The sequence below is a fragment of the Strix uralensis genome, chromosome 1 (genome assembly GCF_047716275.1).
Source record: "Strix uralensis isolate ZFMK-TIS-50842 chromosome 1, bStrUra1, whole genome shotgun sequence".
Taxonomy (NCBI): domain Eukaryota; kingdom Metazoa; phylum Chordata; class Aves; order Strigiformes; family Strigidae; genus Strix; species Strix uralensis.
This window is the reverse complement of record NC_133972.1, coordinates 21023921-21049224: the sequence shown is the minus strand read 5'-3', so window position 1 is coordinate 21049224 and position 25304 is coordinate 21023921. Positions and strand designations below refer to the sequence as shown.

The window sequence follows — 25304 nt, the reverse complement described above, 5'->3', positions numbered from 1 at the left end:
TTTGAGTGTTACAACAAAGAGGGTGCTATATGGAGGAATTTTTTTAATAATGAAATACAACATATGTGTAAACCATGCAACCTTGTAACAGGAAACTTTGTAAGAGGGGTAGACTGCTTAGCTTTTCCACAATTCTGCAAGAATGAATTTTATTAGGTGTTAGGTAGAAAAAAAATTATCAGCTGAGTTTTATGCTGTAAGGTTAAATGATTCTTATGGCTATGTTTAAATACAGCAGCAGTATAAATTTGGACTTTGATTTATTGGATAGTTCTGTTAAGGAACAGAATGTTTAACTGTTACCTTCCTGTGAAATTGCCTTTGTATAAGGACAGATTATTTGAAAGGCTTGGTTTTCATGAGTTTTTTCATGGAGTAGATCTGCTGATGACTACTTCTAAATGGTTTCTCATGTAACTTTGGAAGGCCGGTTTTTGGTTGTGTGTTTTTTTTTTTTTTTTAAATAATGGACTTAGAACCTCTTCTCTAAATTGAACCTGTGAATGGCAAAATAAGCAAGGAAAACGTTCTCTGAATCTGTTACCATGCCTTTCCTTTCACCTTCCTCAACTTCTCTTAACAGTAATGAGTAAGATCATAGCCTAGCTGCAGTAAAAACTCCCATTGCCTTCAGTATGCTAGAACTTTAATTATAAATTGCTAGATACATCTCTTAATCTGCATTTTGTTTAAACAAAGCACTGTAGTTAAAATGAAGTAAAAACAATTGTAGAAATATGTAACTTTGGAAGCAGTTGTATGTGTAAGTGAAAGACTTGTTTTTCAAAACTTTGATAGATTTTTATATGATACTTTTTCTAATTTAGTTTGTTGAAGTATGGTACCCAAATGTGTGAAGTCATTGTGCACTGGTAGTATAAAATATTTTGTATCTTGCATGTGAGGTTACGGCTTTTGCCGTACTCCTGCCAAGAATCGGCGAGTGCCAAGCAGAACAATAATTACCTCATATGTTTTTAATAGCACATGTATATTAATAATGACCCAATCTTGCATTTGTCTTTTTGGTGACATATTGTTGACTCATATTTAATTCATCATCGTACTCTAATCCCCAGATTCTTCTTCTTAGTGCTATTGCCTGCCATTCTCTGGTTTCCTGTGAGACAATTGTCTGAGATCATATCAGATGTTTTACTTAAGTTTAGAGATGCTGTCTCTAAAGTTTAGAAATGCAGTATATATTATTGCCCTGTCTAATAAATAGTTTGGCATGATAAATTTTCCGTTACTTCAAACCTATGTAGAGCTTTATTATTTACATATGTACTTTCTTATTGAATGTTCCAGCATTTCATGTGAATGCATTTGTCTATCAGATTTGTTTGCTGCTCCATATTTTTTCATCAAAAAGAATGCAGTTTTATTTTTTTTCTATTTAGTCTCTTTAGTCTTCTCAAACGGTGTTTCAGAAACGTGCATATGTAGCTTTTGTTTGTTTTTCTAGTGTTCATCTGTGACTATTCCATTACCAGAAAGTCTCTAACCTATAGAAATTAATTTCGGAGGTCACCAAACCCTTGTTAGTTGCTTTTTCTAGAGGGGTGAAATGTATCTTGTACAGGCTATGATGGTTTCTACTAATTGTACTTTGGGTTATTAGGTTTCGTGCAAATAATTCCTATTAGAAATCACTCTACTACATCATTCAAGAGAGATTTTCTTGGACATTTTAGGTAGTGGTGAGTAGGTCTGAGTGTATCCTCCAAGGACAGAGAAGAATGCAAAGCAAAGACAATGAATCAAAATTGAGAGGGAACAAACTGGCAAGAGGAGATAAAAATCAGTGAAAATGTGACAAGGTAATCTTACTTCAGATCCACGAGGAGAATTCTAACTTCGTGGTAACTAGTTGGTGCTAATCATGGTCACAACTTCTTCTAGTCCTTGTTGATAGGTTTATCATTGGGAAACTTGGACAACTGTGCATATACAGATGAATAAGATTTAAAGTCACCAAATAACTAGAAAATCAATAAGCAGGAAAAAATGAAAAGTTTTGGTAGACTTCAGTTTATCTACTTGTTTTGTGTAGGACTGCCATGTTTTCCCCTGGGTGGTAATGCAAGCTTTGGTCAATGAGACCTGAGCTTACATCAGTCATAGTTCTTGCTGAGTAGCAGAGTCTCTACCTCTGGAAGTTTAAAGGCTGGAGCTATAGAATGCTGTCATTTCAAGTGTCAAAGTTTTAAAGTTTTAGGGGAAACTGAAGATTTCTGAAGGGCTTTAAAAAGTAATCCAGCACAAAAAAAGTTTAGCAGACCAAAAAGAAAATTTTGTTACTGGATTCAAAATTCATTTTTTAAACAAAATTAATCTGTAACTTCACCATGCATTGTTGTGGTTGTCTGTTCTGTTACCTCTTGTATAAGGTCAGATCAGATGAGACTGTTTGTAACTTAAATAATGCTGCAGCCTTGCTAAATTTTTGCATTTCTCTAACATGACTGAGTCTGATTATGAGTGTGATTTAATAAACGTGAATAACTCCCCCAAAATGTATTTGGTGACTATACTGAATAAAAAGGACAAGGAAGGATTACAGCAGAAATAAAATGTATGCAACTGCTCTTTAGTATGATTGATTGGAATGAAACTGTGTGTCATCTTGCTTACCTGCAAAAGTACAAAAATAATTATTTTGCAAGGTTAGTGGCAAAGTAATGAGATCATTTGAGTGTTCACAGCGTGCTTCCAATGGTCTTAAAATACCAGATAACAAATTGTTCCTGCTTGCTTAATCTATGGTGCCTTTTCTGAGATTGCCAAAAGGAATCCAAAAGGGATGGTGACTTTTTTGATAGAGATGTAATTCACTGACTCATTTGACCACAAAGTAAGAGTTAGTCCTTTCTGTCTGTTGGTTACTAGCCTAGGATATATATAGACAAATGATCTGAATGTTAAGAGTGGCTGTATTTTATTGGTGTTTTTGAGGATATTTAGCTGTTTATTTTTAATTTTAATGGTATATTTGAAACTTTCAAGAGGTACAGGTGTTCCATCTAATTCTGTAAAGTGAACTTCCAGTTTTGCGTTGTAAGCTTCAGACTGTTAGACTTTGTTATAAACTATATTTAATGGGTTCTTTGGATGTGACTTCAGTTATTCTGGAGAGCATTCTTCAGCAAATATTTTCAACAATTCTGGAGCTCAAAAAATTAGTAAAGAATCAAAGTGGTTTGGGAAGTTGTTAGGAGTTATGAAGCTTCTTACTCTAAGGAGGCTAAAAATGGAGATGTAGGAGAAAAGGTGGGGAATTTTGCTGGGTTTTAACAGTGGGATTTTGTTATTCTGTTTGGTTATAAGTTTGCAGGTCTGTCTTAAATGGAATTTTAAATATGGTAGAGTTATTGTATGATGCGGCTTAAGATCATACTGATAACTTTTGAAAGTACTTAAAATATTGCAAAATAGGGCCTATATTCAACTTCAGTTGAGCTCAATGAAAAGTCTACTATTGATTTGTGATTTGTTAAAAACATCCATGTGCCTTAGCTATTCAAAGGCTACTACTGATTTGGAAGGGCAACTGCTGACAGTACTTGTCTTTATTTCATTTTTATTTGTGGGAGATTTGCTAGTTCAGTAAGAAGTCCTATAATATCTGTGTAATATATGATAGGTGTATAATGTCAGATGAGGGCAGCTTGACATTGGAAAGGTTCACAGACTAGAATTTCCCCTACCTTCTTTAGAAGAAGCATATGTCAGTATTGTAATGCCTCTATGAATGCAGGGGCTTCAGAGAAGATTTCTACAGTTGCCAGGGCTTGAAAAGTAGTTACACAACAAGTTAAGGCAAGAAATAGAATTTAAGGGAAAAGAATTCTACCATTTCTTCATGAATCATAATTATTCAGGCTACATCTGTGCATACAGCCATTCTCCCATGCACAGCTAATGTTCTTTTTCAAGACTGACTCTATACTGTCATTAATTAATCTGCTGTATTATATAAAGAACAACTTTATGTGATACTGCTTTCACAGCTGCCTGAACATTTTTCGTGAGACTATTACTTTTATTAGATAGAAACATCCGCTTCTGAATGTGGGAAAAATTCTTTGCTTAATATGAAGGTTGTAATAAACAAATTTTAGTACTATAATCTGTTTAGGGGGAGGAGACTTTACCACTCATGCCTACACAGTGCCAAGTACCAGGTTCCTTTCAGCAGGAACTTTTGTGTGCTGGATGTTGCAACTATGATACTTTTGGATCTCTATACTGCATGGTAATCTTTTGTGCTCCTTTGAACCATGCTAGTGTTTTTTCTAAGGGTCCTTCCACTACCCCCAGTCAATACGAGGTTTAAAGGGATCATTGCTAAGTTGCATAATTTAACTATGTTGTCTTCTGTGGTAGGAGTTGGATCAAGAATAAAGGAGTATATCACAGGTCTCTAAAGGGTTGTGCAAGTGAGGGCTGATTTGCCTTTGGAGATGCTTTAGTAGTTCAGGATTCCCTTTCCATCTAAGATCCTCCTTATGCTTTATGGCAGGTAGATATCTGCAGGAGGTTAGGTAGAGAGAATACAGTATGATGGCTGACAGAACCAAAAAGATTCTTTTTCTCATGGCAGCTCTGTCTGCATGCTGTACTGTGTCTTGAACAGGGAGGCTTCTTACAGAGTAGAGTCTTGCAGAGAGAGCATCTCTGCTGCTGGGACTTGTGAACATGTTTTACTGCAATGCTTTAATACCCGAAAGGGATTAGAAACTAATTAAAGCTAACATCAGTAGAATAAGGATTTAGTGGTTTCCTTAAACACTTTCCTTAGTTTCTTTTAAACTCCTATCCACTTCTCTATTTCATTCCTCTTGAGTGATTTTTCAATTCTAGCAGAAGAGCACTTAGTCTTGGCTGGAACATATTTTCACTTCGTTTGGGATGGGTATGTGCATTAGCATTGAGTGATGCAGGGCATTTTTCCTTTTCCTCTTTACGTGCGTTCAGGGTATTGCACTGCCTTGGCAGTGCTGTCAGATCCTCTGGCCTAGAATGAATGGCTGCAGCTGAAGTCCTGAACTTTGATCCCATCTGTAGTAATGCAGCGAGCAGCCACCAGACCACCAAGCTAGTCAATTCAGATTTCTTTCTGAATGTACACTGACATGTGCTTCCTGCTTTGGGTTAGGGAAGTAACCTAAGACTTGCCTTTTACTAGGCACATAGATTGTTTTAAGAACTGCCCAACATATTTTCAAATGGCTTTTCCATTAGTCAGAAGTGATTCCTGAAGTGCTTTTCTCACAGTTGACCCAGATCTGTTTTGCTTCAAGGAGCTACACTCAGCAGCAAGTTGAGTTCTCCAAAATGGGTTTGAACTGGAGGAGACTTTGTTGTCTATGCTGGGAGTAATTTTGGGGAGCAAATTTCAATCGTGAAGGAAAAGGAAGACATTTGCTTGTTTCAAGTCAGGACAGTAATTTTTGTTTCAGTGTGGGAATACAGTTTGTGTGTATCACTTAACTGGCCAGTGCACTGTGGATTTCACTTTCATCGTATTAAGAAAACATTTCCCATGTGTCTTTAAAGGGCTTTTAGGTTCCTGGGTGTTTTATAAATGCCAGTTTATCTTTTAATTTTATTTCATTGATGCTTCTTTCCACACAAGGCTTTTGACTGAAGCTTTTGATTATCACCGAAGGCAGTAAAGTCACCTCTGCTGACGTCTCCCTAAAATCTGTGACTTTATAAAGCTTTTTCTGTTTTCTAATTTATCCCTTTTGATACTGTAGTTTTCATTGCATGATTTCACATGGTGCTCAGGCCTTGTGATTACATAATGTGCTTTTTATGAAAATGATTTTGTGCTAGAGGGGAGGCTCAGAGGAGAGGAAATCATTAACATGCAAAAAACTTGAGCTCCAAAATAGCTTTAATTAGAAACTTATTTCAAAGAGCTACCACCTGCCTCTCATTTTGGCTTTGTATTAGCTCTAAAAATACGTTGTGGTTTAAAAGTGTGACGTAAATGTATTCATATCATGCTAGAGTAACAAAACTACAAAACAACAGTAGCTGGACTTGGGCTTAAAAGTAACGCTTTCTGGCTGAGGGACATTCCTCTTGAGACACAAACTGCTGAAACTATGTAGAGTACACTAAGTGATTCCATCTGATCTGCAGAAAACACTATGGGTTATATTTTCACTTTATAAATATGTCACTGGCACAGCCAACTGGCTGCAATAAGATTTTTTTGAAATGGACGTTTCTGGCTGAGTTTTTGGGAGACTACGTTTCTTAAAGTGAAACATAAAAACTCCATTCACTAGCTACACATTAAAAACAAATGTCCAAAGGAATAATTTGACCTATAAAAAGCTGGGAAATACACAATTTAATTTTCTCCAATTATGCTTTACATGTAATAGTTTGGATAATTGGAGTTGCATCCACTAGTACAAGTTAGTTAAAATACAAATTTGAAAATTAGTGAGTAGGAACAACACAAAGATGATGAATGAAGTAGTAGGTATATTAAGAAGTGATGCTGTACTCTTAAAGGCAAAAAGAGTGATTACTGATTTGGTTCTAGGCGCCTTATGTTTGTTTTTTCAGAGACTGTGGTTCAGTATTGCAGTATGCTTGGAGATCATTGAAATGCTCTAAAGAACTTGTCATGTCATATTCATTCATATCCCTACTGTTAAAACAGGAGATATTTTTACAATGTTCGTGTATGATTAGGGATTATGAATGTTAAAGGTGAATGCTTCCATGTCTGATATGACATGTAGCTTCATATATATTGCAGAAGGTGCTATAGTTTTTCTATTCATCACTTTCATGATGTAATGAAATTGGTAAAAATAAGATTGATATTCATAATGCACATGAGAGCAGAAGCTATTACTACTTGTTACTTAAGCAGTAACACCTCAACACTTCTACTGACCTTTATTTTTTTCTGTTATTTGAATTGTAGTATGTCTACTAGATTACCACTGCATATCAGTTATGTCTGCTGTAGTGTTTGTCTTTTAATGTCACCAGAAGATAGGAAATTAACAGCTAAATTGTGTATTTTAGACAAGCCTAAACCCTGAAGGTTGAGGTCAGAAGCTGTCTAAAATACAGCTTTCTCACTATCAGTATAACTAGAAGTACCTGAAGTTTAATTCTATTACAAAATATATGACTTCTGTGTTAGTAAGGGCATTCATTTTACAATTAAATGTCTTTTACTTTTAATCTTATGATCTATCGAGCAATATTTAGCGCTTTTCAAAACAGTAGAACAACAGCATGGCAAAAATATAAACATAATTACTGTTATTTTTTGGTGACAAATTATTTTATACACAATTTTCCTTTTGTTGTTTTGTTTTTGGTTTTTTGGTGTTTTTTTTTTTTTCCTGGTTTTATCTATATCTTTCTGAGGAAGAAAAGATGAAAACTAAGAAGCCTTAAGAAACAAAGTACAAATGTGTTCTGCTACTGTGCCTTTAAAAAAGTTTTTCAAGTTCCTATCTGTAATTTTTTTGTCTTCAGGTTTCAGGTACTGGGGAAGCTAGACTGAAAGTTAAGGGAGATTGAAAGTTAAGGTTCTGGAAATAGGGCAGACAGCTGCAGCTTTCTTCTGTAGCACACTGCTGATGGTAGGAAAATCCATAAGAAGCTGTGGGAGGGGAGTTGAAGATTGTCTATACCTAGACTTACAGGGTTGTATTCTTGATAAGGATGTAAAATAGAAGTGGAACTGAACAGTTAACTAATATAAAATATTGAGAAGATTTTCAGTATGCCTTTGCTGAATGCGAACATATGTGATTTCGAGGTAACAGATGTAGAATAACTGGTCACATAGACACTTGGATTATGAAGCACTACTTTCTTGCAAACAAAATAAAAATGCTACTGTTATTTCTAGTAGCCAATAACTATACTTCAAGATAACTATACCTAAGAGACTGTGGTGGCAACCAGTGGGCTAGCAACTTTTACTAGTTATCGGTGTTTGTACGAGTTTCTCAGAGTACTTTTACTGGTTACTCATAATTTTATACAGCTGGCTAACTCTAGACAGTATCAGCAGTGTGATAATAATGTCAGCAACTGTTGGGAAGTAGAAACGGGGTATCGTTAACATTGATAGCATACCAGTGCAAAACATTTCAGGTTTCTCTAATGGTTTCCACTGTTTGCTGGTCAGGAGTATGTGATAGGACTAAATCCTGTGAAATTTCACAGCCTAGAGGAACAGATATCTACCATAGTGCCTTGGAGTAGGTCAGAGATGAAAAATGGAATGCCTTCTTTGAATGCCTTATTTGAATTCTCTTGACATCATCTAGTCTGATCCCGCTTCCCAAGCAGATTCAGCTGCTGGCCTGACAGGGAGTCATGAGAGGTGTGCTGCCTTCTGGGAGCTAAGGCCCGAGATGTTGCTGGGAGGGTGCCACAATTTATCAAGAACACAGACTACTATCCATTGCTACTTTCATGTGGGCACAAATGACACCGCAAGCCGGAACCCGGGAAGAATCCAGGAAGATTACAAAGCCTTGGCGGTGCAAATGAAAAGTATTGATGCCCAAGTTATCTTTTCTTCCATTTTACCAGTTAGAGGAAAGGGTGCAGCTAGAAGTAGATGTATGATACAAATCAACTTCTGGCTTTGTGGCCGGTGCTGTCGTGAGGGTTTTGTCTTTTATGACAACGGGTCATTCTTCAGTGACTATGGGCTGCTAGGGAGAGGTGGAATCCACCTGTCTAAAAGAGGCAAGGGAATCTTTGGCAACAGGCTGGCCAATTTGGTGAGGCTGGCTTTAAACTGAAGGACTTGGATGGTGGAGTCCAAAGTGTCCATGCTTAATGCCATTGCAACCAACTGGGGAATAAATGAGGGCAACCAGAGCAGTGACAAATGTTCTTTAGCTGCCTCCCAAGAGGTGAACCAGAAGACCAATGACCTAAAGTGTATGTATACCAGTGCACAGGCTGGGGAACAAACAGGAGGAACTGGAACTCCGCACCCAGTCGATAAGTTACGATATCATAGGAGTAACTGAAACATGGTGGGACAACTTACATGACTGGAGGATAGCAATGGGTGGCTATAGGCTGTTTTGTGAAGACAGGCTGGGAAGAAGAGGTGGAGGAGTTGCGCTCTATGTTAAGGAGAACCTTGGATGTATAGAAGTCAACTATAGTGATTGTGGACACCCTATTGAATGCCTTTAGGTAAAGATCAGAGGGGTCATCTTCAAGGGGGATCTTACAGTAGGCATCTGCTACCAACCTCCAAACCAAGACGATAAGTCCAACGAAGCAATATTGGGGTCACTTAAGCAAGCCTTGCATCAACAGAACCTGGTTCTTATGGGTGGCTTCAAGTACCCAGACATTTGTTGGAAGAACAATACAGCAGCTCACATGTCATCCATCAGGTTCCTGGAATGCATAGGGGACTGCTTCCTCATAGAAATGTTTGATGTGCCAACCAGGAATGAGGCACTGCTGGACTTGCTACTCACAAACCACGAACACCTGCTTTGTAATATCTTGGTTGACAACAGCCTTGGCTGCAGCAATCACGATATTGTGGAGTTTGGGATCGTGCTGAGCATGCTGAAGGTTAGTACTGAGACAAAGGTTTTAAATTTTAGAAGAGCAAACTTCAGCTCACTCAGAGCTCAGTTGGGAGGGATTCAATGGGAAGCTTCCGTAGAGGATAAAGGAGCTAGTGAGTGCTGGGAGTTTTTCAGAAACATTCTTCTGAAAGCACAAAAACCATTCATTCCCTTTAAAGGTAAGGGAAGTAGGTGGAGCAAGAGACCCCCTTGGCTTAACTGCGAGCTTCTGAGTCTGCTCAAAAGAGAGAGGGGCATACCAGAGATGGAAAAGCAGGTGAATAGCTGTTGAGAACTACAAGGGCATTGCTGGGGTGTGCAGAGATGCAGTTAGAAAAGCAAAACTCATCTCAAATTGAAGTTGGCCAGAGATGTCAAAAACTACAAGAAAGGGTTCTTCAAGTACATAAACAACAAGCAGAAACAGAAGGAAAATATTGGCCAGCTGTTAAACAGGAGAGGTGAATTAGTCACCAAGAATGCCGAAAAGGCAGAGATTCTCACCACTTTCTTCACCTCTGTCTTTACCAGCGCTGTTGGGCCCCAGGCCATGGGAATAAAAATGCAGGTCAATGCAAACACAGACCCACTGTCAGTGAAGGAAGAGTTGGTATGTGAACTATTACAGGAGCTTGACCACTACAAATTGATGAGTACTGACATTATCCACCTGAGGGTGTTAAGAGAGCTGGCTGATGTTGTTGCAAGGCCATTCTCCATAATCTTGCAGAGTTGTGGAGATCAAGGGATGCCCCAGAAGACTGGAAGAAGGCTAATGTCACCCCCATTTACAAGAAGGGCTTAAAGAAGGCTCCAGGAAATTATAGGCCCAACAGTCTTACTTCAATCCCTGGGAAAGTTATGGAATGAATCCTCCTGGGGGCTATCACAAGTCAAATGAAACACGTGATTGGCAAAAGGCAGCATGGATTCACCAAGGGCAAATTGTCCCTGACAAACCTGAAGTAACCTGCTTGACTGATGTGGGGTGAGCAGTGGACGTTGTCTACTTGGATTTCTCCAAGGCTTTTGATACAGTTCCCCACAGCTTCCTCTTAGAGAAACTGATGCGTTATGGTCTAGATAAGGGGTCTGTGCGGTGGGTGGGGAACTGGCTGACAGGCTGCACCTGGAGGGTGGTGGGAAATAGCTCTTTTTCAAACTGGCAACTTGTCACAGGGGGGTCCCACAGGGATCGATATTGGGCCCAACGCTGTTTAATATCTTCATAAGTGATCTGGGTGATGGGATCAAGTGTACCCTGATGAAGTTTGCTGATGATACCAAACTGAGTGGGGAAGTGGACACTGTGGAAGGGAGAGCCACCCTGCAGGAAGACCTGGATAGGCTGAAAGAGTGGGCTAACAAGAACCTTATGAAGTTCAACAAGGACAAGTATAAGGTCTTGAACCTGGGAAAACGTAATCCAGGAGTGCAGCACAGACAGGGAACTACCAGGCTGGGAAGCAGTTCTGTGGAAAGGGACCCGAGAGTCCTGGTTATGACTGAACAGTGTGCTGCAGCAGCAAAAAAAGCCAACAGGATGCTGGGTTGCACCAACAAGGGCATCAGCAGCTGAGATAAAGAAATCATTGTTTAACGCTACTCAGCGCTTGTCAGGCCACACCTGGAATACTGTGTTCAGTTTTGGTGCCCGCTATACAAAAAAGATGTGGAGAGACTTGTGAAAGAGTTGTGGTGAACGGATTTAAATCCAGTTGGCGGCTGGTCATAAGTGGTGTCCCCCAGGGCTTGCTTTTGGGGCCACTCCTGTTTAACATCTTTATTGATGATCTAGACGAGGGGATCGAGTGCACCCTCAGTAAGTTTGCAGATGACACCAAGTTGGGTGGGAGTGTTGATTGGCTCAAGGGTATGGAGGCTCTGCAGAGAGACCTGGACAGGCTGGAGCGATGGGCTAAGGCCAACTGTAGGAGTTTCAATAAGGCCAAATGCCGGGTGCTGCACTTGGGCCACAACAACCCCCAGCAGTGCTACAGGCTTGGGGAGGAGTGGCTGGAGAGCTGCCAGTCAGAGAGGGACCTGGGGGTGTTGATTGACAGCTGGCTGAATATGAGCCAGCAGTGTGCCCAGGTGGCCAAGAAGGCCAATGGCATCCTGGCTTGTATCAGAAATAGCGTGGCCAGCAGGGACAGGGAAGTGATCTTACCCCTGTACTTGGCACTGGTGAGGCCGCACCTCGATTCCTGTGTTCAGGTTTGGGCCCCTCACTACAAAAAGGACATTGAATGACTCGAGCGTGTCCAGAGAAGGGCAATGAAGCTGGTGCAGGGTCTGGAGCACATGTCGTACGAGGAGCGGCTGAGGGAACTGGGGTTGTTTAGTCTGGAGAAGAGGAGGCTGAGGGGAGACCTCATCGCCCTCTACAACTACCTGAAAGGAGGTTGCAGAGAGGTGGGGATGAGTCTCTTTAACCAAGTAATAAGTGATAGGACAAGAGGGAATGGCCTCAAGTTACCCAGGGAAGGTTTAGACTAGATATTAGGAAGTATATCTTTCCAGAAGGGGTTGTTAGGCATTGGAATGGGCTGCCCAGGGAGGTGGTGGAGTCCCCATCCCTGGAGGTGTTTAAGAGTAGGGTTGACTTAGCGCTAAGAGATATGGTGTAGTTGGGAACTGTTAATATTGGGTTGATGATTGGACCGGATGATCTTCAAGGTCTTTTCCAACCTAGACAATTCTGTGATTCTGTGACTGGAGAGAGTTCTGCCTTGGGGATGGGGGAGCTTGGTGGGGTAAAGGGAGACTCATAGGTTGAGATAAAATAATAGTAATATAACAATAATAGAAAGTACAAACAGGTAATGCACAATGTGATTGCTCAACACCTGCTGACTGATACCCAGCCCACTCCTGGCTAGTGATCCCAAAATACCAAGATCCCACAATCGCAATCCTGGAAGCGACAGAGAACCCCCCTCCTTCCTAGCTGCCCCTCCTTTATATACTGTGATGTTACATGATGTGGAATATTCCATTGGCTAATTTGGGTCCAGTGCTCTGGCTGTGCTCCCTCCCAGCTTCTTGTACACTTTGCACAGGCAGGACATGGGGAGTTGGAGAGATGTTGATCTCTCAGCAACAGCTGAAAACATCAGTGTATTATCAGCATTCTTCTCATACAAAATCCCCTACTGAATCCAAACCACAACACTAGTGTAGCTACTAAGAAGAAAAATTAACTCTATCCGAGATGAAACCAGGACAGGGAGGCAGCACCTAAAGTCAAGGTAAATGGCACCCACTGATCTCCTGTCATCCACAAAGCTAGTCACCTCTTTGTAAAAGGCAGTTAGGTTGGTTAAGAGTTTTCGCCTTTGTAGATCCATACTGACTGCTCCTGATTAACTTCTCATCCTTCATGTGTCTGGAAATGGTTTCCATGAGCGTTAGTTGCTCTATTACCTTCCCAGGGTCTGAGGTGAGGTTGACTTACCTGTCCCCTGGATCTTCCTGCTTTCCATTCTTGAAGATAGTGACATTTTCTTTCTTCCAGTCTTTAGAAACCTGTTCTGATTGCTGTGACCTTTCAAAGATAATTGAGTGGTGTTACAATGACATCAGTCAGCTCCCTCAGCACTTGGGTGGGTGCATCACATCAAGCCCTATGAACTTAAGTTCACTTTGTTTAAATATTCCCTAACTAGACCCCTTCTGCTGAGGCTAGGTATTCCTTTGTTCAGACTTTCTCTTTGGTCTCAGGGGTCTGGGATTCCTCAAGACCACTCTTACTAGGAAAGATGGAGGCAAAGAAAGCATTGAACTCCTTAACTTTTCTGTGCCTTTTGTCACTGTGGCACCTGTTCCATTGAGCAGTGGTCCCTTATGTTTCCTAATGTCCGTTTGGATGTCTGTGTATTTGTGGAATCCTTTTTTTTTTTTTTCCCCTCCACATCCCTTGCCAGATTCAACTCAGCTGAGCTATTGCTTTTGTAACTCCATCCCTGAATAATTATATATTATCTTTATATTCCTCCTAGGTCACCTGCCCCTGCTTCCACCTCTTTTACGTTTTATTTTTGTGTCTGTGTAGTTGGGAGCTCCTTGTTTATCCTCATAGGTGTCTCACTGCCTGCCTTTGCTTGACTTCCTGCTTGTTCTTGAACTTGGAGGTGATCCTTGAATATTCAACCAGCTCTTGGACCCCTTTTCTCTCCAGGGCCATATCCTATTAGATACTCATTGGCAGATCCATGAAGAAGCTAAAGTCTACTCTCCTGAAGTCTAGGGCTGTGGTCCTGTTTTATGTCTTGCTCACTCCTCTTACACTCCTGAACTTATCCTGATCATCCTCCTGACCATCTCATAGTCACTGTAGCCAAGGCTGTACCCCAGCCTTCACATCCTTCCTTGTCTGTAAGTATCAGGTCCAGCAGAGCACTTCTCCTGTTTGACTCATCAATCACCTGAGTTGGGAAGTTTTTGTCAGTGTGTTACAGAAACGTCCTAAGTTTCTTGTGCCTTGCTGTTGTCCTTACAGATACAAGGAGTGTTTCAAGTCCCCTGTGAAGACCAGAGCCACCAAATGTGAGGCTTCTGCCAGTTGTCTGAATAGTGCCTTGTCTAAATCTTCCTGATCAGGTGGTGTATGGCAGACCCTCATGTTGGCCTGCTCAATAATCTTGACCCATAAGCTCTTGACTGGCTCATGACCTGTCCCCAGATAGAATTCCATCCCTTGCTAAAAAGGGCAACTCTGCATCACCATCCTGGCCTGCCCTTCCTAAAGGGCCTGGAAGCATCCATCTTAGCACTCCAGTCATGTGAGCCAGCCCGCTATGCCTCTGTGATCCCAGTGAGGTTGTAGCTGTATAACTGCACACAGACTTCCAGTTCCTCCTGTTTTTCCCCATACTGTTGTTACCCAGAAAGCGAATTCGTGCCCAGCATGCAATAAACCAATCTTAACACACTCAGGAGAGATATTATATTTATTCAGGCCTGGGTGCTTGGTGGACTTTTCCACAAATCAAGCACACAAACAGCAGGTTTTCATGCTTCTTTTACACACAAAAATCAGAGGTGAGTCGTTTTCCGTAATGTGCCTATTGGATACTGATTGGTTAGTAATTAACATGCACTTATAATATGGGTTACCTAATGCTTCTACTACTACGTGTGCTCAGGGGAAGGGTCTTACCCTGGGCAGGGGTCTTCTTGACCTGTGGGTGTGTATTTTAGTATTATAATGAAGGTAGTTCACTTTCAGGACACTCAAAAGTTGGTTTCATTGCCAAGTTAATGGATCGATTAATGAATTAATTTGTCAGGTTGTCAACTCATTCTCAACACAATTCTATACATTGGCTTTATGGTCTCAGCTGAAACCTGGACATCCAGGACGTTCTAGTTATTTTGTAAGGTATGGAGAACAAAGCCTATTTATAAATTTCAAGTTCTCACCTGACCCATCTTATGCTTATCCCCAGGTGTGCAATAACTATAGCTACTAGCATAATCATTGACCATGGTTGTCAGTAAATATGAAGTATACTATATCAATTCCTCCCTTTGAGACTTATGGTGTTTTAAACAAGGTAAGTCTCACACCATTTCTTTATAGATTTTTGGCCTGCAAAGCAGCATACACTGAATCAAGCAACAAGTTATAATGATCATCATTAGTATAAGAAAGCGAGGAAAAATAAATGTTTCAACTATTTGAGATCAGGAAGCCATGAGAGTAGCCAAGAGAAATCTAATCCTCGTTCTTTAAATTCAGATGCCAGGTCTTTCAGTGTTGAATTTTCCTTTGGACCAATTGGGAATTATCTGTTAAACTGAAACAACACATCCCTTTAAATTCCTCACAGTCATGATTGTGTCTAAGAAGTAGATAATTGATTGCCACTCTGTTTGCCAGAGTAGCTTCCCTTATTTGTGCCATTTCAGTTCTGATAGCCATGAGTGCCTGTGAGGTATAATTTATATCTTTAATTAGGGCAGAAGTAATCCTTTTTATTGTGTGGTAATTCATAGCCACTGCAACTCCAGGGGCAAGTATGGCTGTTCCTGACATTTCACTTGAGCTGTAGAGAGTGACTTGGGAGTCACAATCCTCAGGTATCTGATGTGTACTCTTAGCATGTTTATTATGTTCTAAATCTTCCTTATTCAATAACAGTGGAGCCATCCTTCCTATGCAACATGGTACTGCAGTCACATTTGCTGGTATGTAGGTATATGCCAATTGTTCACATAGTAAAGACTAGCCTATGGGTAATCTAGTATGTGCCCAGGCATAGCTTAAATTTTGGGTGGTATTGCAGCTTAGAAGAGGCTTCAAAAGAGTCAGATTCTCTCATTTCGAACAGCAATTCACAAACTTAACACAGTGCATGGCAGGGAGTGCTCCTCGCACCTTCACTCTCAACAACCCTCTTTCTTGGATTTTGGTTGATTTACCCAGACTATATATGTTAAGATAACTCAACTTTGCACCAAAATTTTTAAATATTGTATAGTTTTTTTAACAATTCTAAAGGAGTTGGTGTCCCTATTAGACAAGAACTATACATTTCTCCTACTGAGTTTTCTGCAGATATACAGAAGGAAGATGTGCTGGTTACTTCTCTGGCTAAGAGTTCCCAAATATTTCGATCTCTATCTCATTCTGGCATCAAGGATTGAAGCTCAATACTATCTAATGAAAGCACTGATAGACTTAGTAAGACTTTGATCTCCATTCTGAACAATCTTAGCACAGGTTAAATTCTTTGTACAAGTAGGTTAATATGATTATTCTTATCTGCAATTATAAGGACAGAAAATATAAATATTCCTTGTTTACAATCTAGATGAACAAATGATTCTTAATTTCAAAGGTCACTTAAGTACTGATGTCCCCAGTCCAGTAGGTGTTTTCTTTATCCTAGTGTGATGAATCCAGGGTTCCACTCCTCTGAGTTTCATGGCAGTGTTTGTGGTTAGCAACACTTGATAGGGTCCTTTCCACTTTTCTTCAAGGGGATCATCCTTCCATGTCCATAGGTAGACCTGATTTCCAGGACAGAGACTGTACCAGGGAGTTGAGGGGTACAGGTACTCTTAAAAGTGCGTATTTGTGGATGGAACTCAATACCTTGTTCAAAGACAAGTTAACACCTTTTCCCTTCTATATGCATCTGTTCAGGCCTCCCTGTCAGATTGATGTTATAAGGTTTGCCATATAGAATTTCAAAAGGGCTTATCCCTTCTAGTCCTAGGAATCACTCTAATCCTCAAGAGGGTAAATGGCAAAGCTTCCACCCATTTTAATTTGGCTTCCTGGCATAATTTAGAAATTTGTTGGTTTAGTGTTTGTTTCATTCTTTGTACCTGTCCACTGGATTGTGGCCTCCAGAGGATGTGTAAATTCCACCTAATCCCTAGTATTTTGCTCATATTCCTAACAAACTCAGCTATGAAATGTGGACCTCTATCAGAGGACATTCCTAAAGGAACCCCAAACTTTGGAATAATTTCTTTTGGTAGGTGCTTTGTTACCTCTTTTGTTGGTTCAACATGGGAAAGCTTCAGGCCAACTGGAAAAGGTATCCGCCAATACCAATAAATATCAATATTGATTGCACCTTGGCAATTCTGAAAAATTTATTTGCCAGTACTCACCAGGAGTTAAGCTTTTTCTTACCTCTCCTGGAGGGGGTCATGCTTGTATCTTTGTATTGTTCCTAAGACAAATTTCACATTGGTTACTCACACTTTTAGCAATGAGCAACATTTTAACCCCTGTTGCATAACGTCTTACTGGTTCGACCATTGCTTCTGCTCCCATAGGGGGTCTCTTCATGGGTTTTAGTCATTAACTTTTTAATTTCAGGAGTCATCGTCCATGTGGGATAATCCACCACTCTCCATTGTCTTTTTTTGCCTTTTAGTAACTTAGCTAATTTATCTTCTAGTTCTTTATACTTCGGGGGTTCTACTTGCATTTCCCTTGGTGGAAATAGACTACAAATAATACTAAGTGCCACTCGTTTTGCAGCTTCATCTGCCCTCTCATTTCCTCAGATTACATCCGAATTTTCTTTCTAATGTACCACGGCAACTTCCTTTGGCTTCTGTACTGCTTCCAGCAAGTTTAAAATCTCTGCTCCATGCTCTATAGGTGTACCACTAGCAGATAAAAGGCCTCGTTAAGGCAATTTATTTCAGCATTTTGTGCAGAGATATTTGGAAGCAATGTTTTAACTTCTTGATCCTCAGTTAGTGTCACCACAGCATAGCCAGCCTTTCTTATTCCCTTCACAATGAAACTGCTTTTGTCGGTATATGTCAGTTCTTCATCTGGAGTTTGAAGGGGAACGTCTCTTGGGTCTGGTCTGCTGGCATATACCTGTTCAATGACTTGTAAACAATCATGGTTAGAGTATTGTATTCAGATTGACACTCTCATAAAAATCCATATTTAAGAAAATTATTCACTCTTGGCTCCAAGCCTTTCCTGGCTTCCATACTAATAGGATATTGTTTCTTTCTTACCGGCCGAACTCTTGGTTTTAATTCAACTTTTACTGGTGCCACATTCTTCTCTTTTCCAGGTTTCTCAGATGCCCACAGAGAGGTAGTGACTGCATTCTTAATTTCCTCAGGAATGTTTCCAAGTTCTTCTTCTTTATTTTCCAATTCTGCTTGTGACAAATATATTTGTGCCTGCCAGGCATTAGTTTTGGGAAAATCAACTTGAATCTTTTTTTTTTTTTTAAAATGGGTTTGTGCTCCTAGATTACTTAATAAATTCCATCACAAGAGAGGATTGGGCACTCTGGTACTTATAAAAACTCATGCATTACTGTTTTCCCTCCAGTTTCACATTACAAGGGTTTTAAAAATGCTCTGACCTCTGTCTTGCCTGTGACTCCAACAATAGACATATTAAGTTTACTTGGAGGCCCCCTATAAGTATTTATGACTGGATATTTTGCTCCTGTATCTACTAGAAAATCAAAAGTTTTATTCCCCAGCTTTACTGGAACCAGGGGCTTGGCTGGGGAGTCCTCGGTTTTATTACTTAGATTCCGTTCCCATCATAAGGAAGTCAGCTTCAGGAGGTATTTCCCAGGTCTGACTGGCGCTCTTATTTTTTGGACACTCATTTTTCCAGTGTCCTTGCTCCCTGCAAAAGGCATATAGATTAATTTCTAGGGGGACTGACTGTCTGATCATATTTCCACATCCTACTCCCCTACCTCTTTTTCCTTGTCCTATGAAAAATCCTCTACCTCAAGTTAAAACTTGGGCATTATCAAGGGTGGCTGCCAAAATTGCAGCTTTCTGTTTTCAGTATTTTAATTTCTTCTTCTTTATAATCTTTTTTTCTTTTCTTCTGGGGTTAACAAGCTATTTAATAAAACTTGCATGTCCTGCCAATCTGGATGATGATTTTCAATAATCATTCTAAAAGAATGATACTTTTTGTCTGGGTTTTCTCTATATGATCCAGCTGACTTCTTCCAGTTCATTAAATCAGAGTAGTAAATGGTACCTTGACGATACTTGATTTCCTCCTGGACCTACAGCCTGTTGAAGAGGAGCTAATAGTGTAAGGTTTTTTCATGCTTGAGTTCTCCCCGCTATAGGGCTAAACCAACCAGCTCCTCCAGCATTATTTTCCTCACTATCCAAAGCCACCAACATTTGTACATCCTCTTCTTCATCACTCAATTTTAAACATCTCATCCTAAAACTACATGCAGAACAACAACAGGACTCTGTATTTTTGTCTTCCATCATCGTCATTACATTAGGATCAGAATCCAAAAATCTACATTTCTTTCGAGTTTCATGATCATTTCTCAAAGTAAAGAATAAATCAACATAAGGTACCTCATCCCATTTGTCCTGTCGTTGACAAAACATTAATTGCGAGATAGTATTATATGTCAATGACCCTTTCTCGGTCCATTTTTTCTTATTTTCCAACTTATACAGTGCCCACCAGTTATTACAATGTTCAATTGGCTGTTCCCTTGTTAACAGATCTCCTCCAAATTTTCCCAGTATTTTATAATACACCCAAGAGGAGAGCAAGGAGTCATTCTAGATGGCTGAACTCCAATATTTTTACCCAAAGAAAAGCATTCTGATCCACAACTTCATATATTCCAGTCATCACTGTCAATCGTATATGAATTTACTTATTTTAGCAATCCACAATTTCATATACTCCAGTCATCACTGTCAAACATATATGAATTTACCTATTTTACTGATCCACAGTTTTCATGTATTCCAGCCATCACTGTCAAATGTATATCAATTTACCTATTTTACCAACAATCCCCCCTTAAGTGCATGCATAACCTTGTATCAAACAATGTCTCTTTTATCAAGCATTGCACTGTTGTGTCGATTACCCACTCTGGTCAGGGAGAGTACTCATGGAATCCCTGACCAAAAGGTCGGTGCACGCTGGAGTCCAGAGATCAGGGTCTCCCTGCCGAGAGTAAGAAAGTCGATCAGGGCAAGGTGTTACAGCTGTCCTATCTGGGTTGCCAAAAACTATTACCCGAATAGTGGATTCATGCCCGGCATGCAATAAACCAATCTTAACATGCTCAGGAGAGATATATTTATTCAGGCCTGGGTGCTTGGTGGACTTTTCCACAAATCAAGCACACAAACAGCAGGTTTTCATGCTTCTTTTACACACAAAAATCAGAGGTGAGTTGTTTTCCGTAATGTGCCTATTGGATACTGATTGGTTAGTAATTAACATGCACTTATAATATGGGTTACCTAATGCTTCTACTACTACGCGTGCTCAGGGGAAGGGTCTTACCCTGGGCAGGGGTCTTCTTGACCTGTGGGTGTGTATTTTAGTATTATAATGAAGGTAGTTCACTTTCAGGACACTCAAAAGTTGGTTTCATTGCCAAGTTAATGGATCGATTAATCAATTAATTTGTCAGGTTGTCAACTCATTCTCAACACAATTCTATACATTGGCTTTATGGTCTCAGCTGAAACCTGGACATCCAGGACGTTCTAGTTATTTTGTAAGGTATGGAGAACAAAGCCTATTCTTTATAAATTTCAAGTTCTCACCTGACCCATCTTATGCTTATCCCCAGGTGTGCAATAACTATAGCTACTAGCATAATCATTGACCATGGTTGTTAGTAAATATGAAGTATACTGTATTAGTATGTGCATTACTGTAGAGACATTTCAAACGCACTGAAAAAAGCCATGAGAGCTTTCTCCATAAGGCTACTGATCCACGGGCTCTTCCCTAGTTGGATTCCTGTGCTTGAGGTGATTCCACTTCAGCCCTGTTTTGTTGATTGCCGTGTCCCTTTGGTTCACATCATCCTGGGGCCTTTTGCTTGCCTACCCCATCTACCACTCCCTCTCTTAATGTAAAATCTCTCCCTCCCCTGTCATTCCTACTTTAAAGTTGCTCTTACTGAGTTGGCAAGGCAGTTGGCAAAGATACTTTTGCTGGATTTAATCAGAGGATCCTGTCTCTTCCAAACAGCTGTCAGTCCTCAAAAAGGGTCACATGGTCATAAAAGAAAGCTCTGCTGTGGATACCTGCTGTGCAACCAATTGTTGGCCCACAGGATACATCCAGTCTTTCTCATGCCCTTCCTCTGCAGGCTCAAGGAGGAAAATCACTTGGGCCCTCATGCCCTTAACCATCACCCCCAGAGCTGTGTCACACTTGATACTTTCCAGGTCACCTCTGACAGTTGCTAAGCTTGTATGGAGTTATTTATGTGGGGTGATGATTCACTCATCTGAAACTTTTTTAAAAAATTACAAATTCAGGATGGTGTCGTACTATGAGCTTAACAGCCATCAGATAAGTGCCAGATCTGGCTTGGGAGTGGGGAGGAACTATGTGACCTGAGCAAGAGCAGCTGGAGGTCTGGAGAAGCAGGACTGCTCCTACCAGCAGTAGCAAAGCATTAATTAGATTGGTTTCACTCATTTGTCTACTCACAGCCTTAGTGTGCTTCGACTGATACTCTTTGAACTTGTATAGTTGCTGCATTTCTTTATGAATACATTCTTTTTTTTAATTACACTAATAACAGTGTCAGCTGTTAGTGATGGAAAGCAGGACATTCAGAATTGTAGGAACCTTAATATTAAATAACTTTCAAATTCACATATGCATCTTGCTTTATTTTTTAATTGAAACATATAAGGTACTTATTTATAGATCACGCTCATTTCTGAATCATATGTTAGTAAAGTCATTGCAGTGTTCTTGGCTAGTACTTCAGAGACTCAGCATAAGCAGCAAACCAAATGTTCATTCTGACTGTGATCAGTAGTCGCTGTAACCTCTTGAATGCCACATATTTCAGGTGCAGAATGTCAACTACAAGTTATGAATAAATCAAACAATTCTGAAATCTGTCCTATGAAGAATATTTTAAGAGGGTAAATGATTCTTAAAGACTTAATAAAGCTGCCTTATACAAATAATTTCAGAAGAAACCTACTAGTTATGCACATTTAAGAGGTGTGTGTATGTATGTGTATCTAATGTGTTTGCATACTGTAGAATATGTTTCTAATTTTATAAACAATAAATTCTAAGATTGAACAGCAAGCCCTAGACCCTGCTTTCTAATTTAAAAAGTCTGTGTAGAAAATCCTAGGAAAATCATAGCTCTAAACAATTGGTCTGTTTAGAAAATGCTTTTGGAGATCTATGTCAAACCCATAATTCTCTCAAAAATGATTGCATTTAGTCACAGAAAACATTTCTTCGTTGACTTTTGCTGTTAACAGAGGTAAAAAGTTTACATTTTCTAGAAGGGTGTATGGCTTTAATCTGCACGTAGAAGAGGAAACATTTTAAATGTTTCAAGTTTCCAGTGTAGTGGTACAAACTTCAGAATGTTATAGATTAAACTTTTGAGACTTAAATCATCAAATTGAAGTTGCTAGTGACAAGTGGTCACTGGTTTAAGGAGCTGCTATAAAGATGATACATTTAAATTCTCTCACTTGCAGTAGTAGAAAAAACCCAAAGATATATTAGTTTGACTTCAGTATCAGGCAAAATCTCAGTCTGACTAATTTCGAACAGTACTTTAATGATTTCCACTCTGAATTGCTTTCGTATAACATGTATTATTAGTACAGATTCTGATATTTTTCAGTTTAGGAAGATGAGTTTTCACTGTTTCTCAGCTAAGTTTCTTTTTGAAGCCAGCCAGGATTCTTGATTAATGGAGTACTTCTCTCATGTTTAATATGGAATAAGGGATTTTCTAACATTGAATAAAATTATTTTCTATGTCTTAATTTATTAATTTGTAATTGGAAATGCTATTACTTCCTTGCTAAAGCAAAATTTAAGTATTTGATGTTGTCAGTTAATGTTATCCCTCCAAATACAGACAAAACCAACAAAACTCCGCTAAATAAGAATGACCTTTAAGCTTTTCAGAAAAGGTCTACGTAGAACATAAGGGAAGAAACAGATGTTGTGATTACATGCTTGAAATGCCATCGGTGTTACTGCAATTACACTGCTGAAGTTGTTTTGCAGCTCTTTCTATATAATCATTGGTGTGAAGGATTGAAGTATTTTAGCTTTTTCATAAGAGACTGAAAGATTCAACTTTGCCTCTACCCAACAAACAAAATGAATTACACTTTCAAAGGTCCTTCCTATCAAATGGTTGATATTTGCAACAGGTATAGAACAGATAGTAAATGATATGCAGAATCTGGAAAGGAGGATGGGAGAACTTGATTTTTAGAAAATCTGAAAAAGGGATGAGGGAGGATAAGTGGAAAGGACTCAGCTGCTTTACCTTCCTTTCATTTTTTTCTGTTCTTACCCTAAGCTATGTTTTTATTGTATGTTTTAATCACAAGGACAAATAACATGATGTATTGCTGACCTATTACACTACTAATTTATTTTTAAGTAGTTAAAGTTTCTATGAAGAATCATAGTGGAGATGAACAATGTTTTGCACTGTACTTTATATTTGTTGCTTTTTCAGATACTGAATATCTCTTTGACCTTTTTTACCTTTATCTAAGCGTAAGAATGAAGTTTTAGTCTATTTTTGTTTTGCTTCACTTTCCTGTGTTTGAAAACAGTTCTTAAAGGATTGAGGATGGATCTTAGTGAACAGACAATTTGTTTGGGTCCTCCATGCGTATAGAATAATTCCTGGGATGCAGTGGATTATTTTAATGGAGGTGAATAGACATTTTGAAATACAAATATTTCATGTTAAGTTTGCAAGATAGGGGTTTATCTCTGAATTCAGGAGAAATACTTCAGCTTCAGAAGGTGTTAGTCTTACTGGTATAGCTTTCTTTGAATGCATGCAAAATATTGTTTATTTGAATTGTTACTTTGCATATGAAATACAAGTTGCATAATCAGCTTCTGATCTCAGAAGTCTTCCAAATGAGACTTTGAATTTAGATTGGTATACTTGAGGCATGACAGTCATGTCCTAAGGCTGGTGAATAATGGATGAGGCTTGAAGTAATTTACTCCAAGCTGAATTATTTTTTTTTTTTAGTCTTGTTTGTAACATGGAGTAGACCTGTTTTGTTTTTTAATTTCCTTGAAGACAGAAAATGCGAATGCAAATTGTGGAAAAATATTACCATTGTATTATTTTCACAACAATACATATTTGTAGGACTTTCTGTTATGTTGCTTAAGTAGACTTGAAAGAGTAGAATTGGTTATTTTTAAACCACAGTCATTTTGACTGCTTGTAAGGTATAGTGGCATTTAAGAACCAGAATAATTTGTGGTTTTGGGAGTATTGAAACGCTTCTTTAAACTGAAATTGTAATAATTATATCTTTAGGAATGTTCATTTGAAATAAAATATCTAACTCTTTTTTTTGCTCTTAACATATTCTGAATGTTGTTCCCCCCAAAATCTAGTTTGTTTATTTTAGTAAGTAAGCTTTTATTGTGGTTGGAATATTTAGTGTTCTTCTTCATAGTAAACACTCATGTAAATTAAAATGAATCTTATTTTTGTTAGGATTACTTATGAATACAATTTTAATTTACTAACAATTTTAGGATTAAAGCTACATAAATGACATTGCTTTGTTTTCTTTGTATATCTTTCTTTTGCCTTCCTTAGGTCGAGATTTGATATGCATACAGTCCATGGATGGGATGCTCATGTTGTTTGAACAGGAAAGCTATGCTTTTGGCCGTTTTTTACCTGGTTTTCTTCTGCCTGGTCCCTTGACTTACAGCTCTCGGACAGATTCTTTCATTACAGTGTCTTCTTGTCGACAGGTTGAGAGTTACAAGTATGTGTTCATGTTCAGTAATTACAGCATATTTTGGTGCTATGACTTAGTATGTAAACAAAAGTAATCATGTCTAATTTTTATTGCCTTTACCACTATTGTATCCCAAAGCAGGTGATAAGTAGTTGCAGGAAAGAAGGAAAATAAAATGTTGTATGTTGTTGTGTGATTACTGTCCCCATACAGTCATAGAAGAAAGCATACTGTGTGTGCTGGGACTTTATGGTCCTTATTTTATTTGTATAAATGCCTTGTTTACTACCTTATCAAGGCACATCATGTTGTCCTGCAAATGCCAGGTTTTTCCCTGCTTTAGTTCAGTCTAATCTGTGCTTTCAGTGTTGTCTGCACTATACTGCTTGAGCAAGATGTTCTTTCCAGTTGTTTCAACAGGATTTTTATTTTGAT

General features: G+C 39.1%; 1 protein-coding gene across 7 annotated transcripts in view; it reads left to right on the top strand.

Annotated features, from left to right (window-relative positions):
• BBS9 (Bardet-Biedl syndrome 9) overlaps nt 1-25304 on the top strand; it is a 321079-nt gene that overhangs the window by 19229 nt on the left and 276546 nt on the right. For 6 of the 7 annotated variants that reach the window (XR_012627546.1, XR_012627544.1, XM_074858732.1 and 3 more), the window contains one exon: nt 24722-24896. Coding sequence is in view for 5 of the 7 variants with exons in the window: in XM_074858732.1 (XP_074714833.1) it covers nt 24722-24896 (175 nt within the window). In the remaining 2 variants the exon portion in view is untranslated. Of the gene's footprint in view, nt 1-23723; nt 23805-24721; nt 24897-25304 lie in introns of those variants that run through there. The other variant, XM_074858748.1, reaches the window with a different exon arrangement.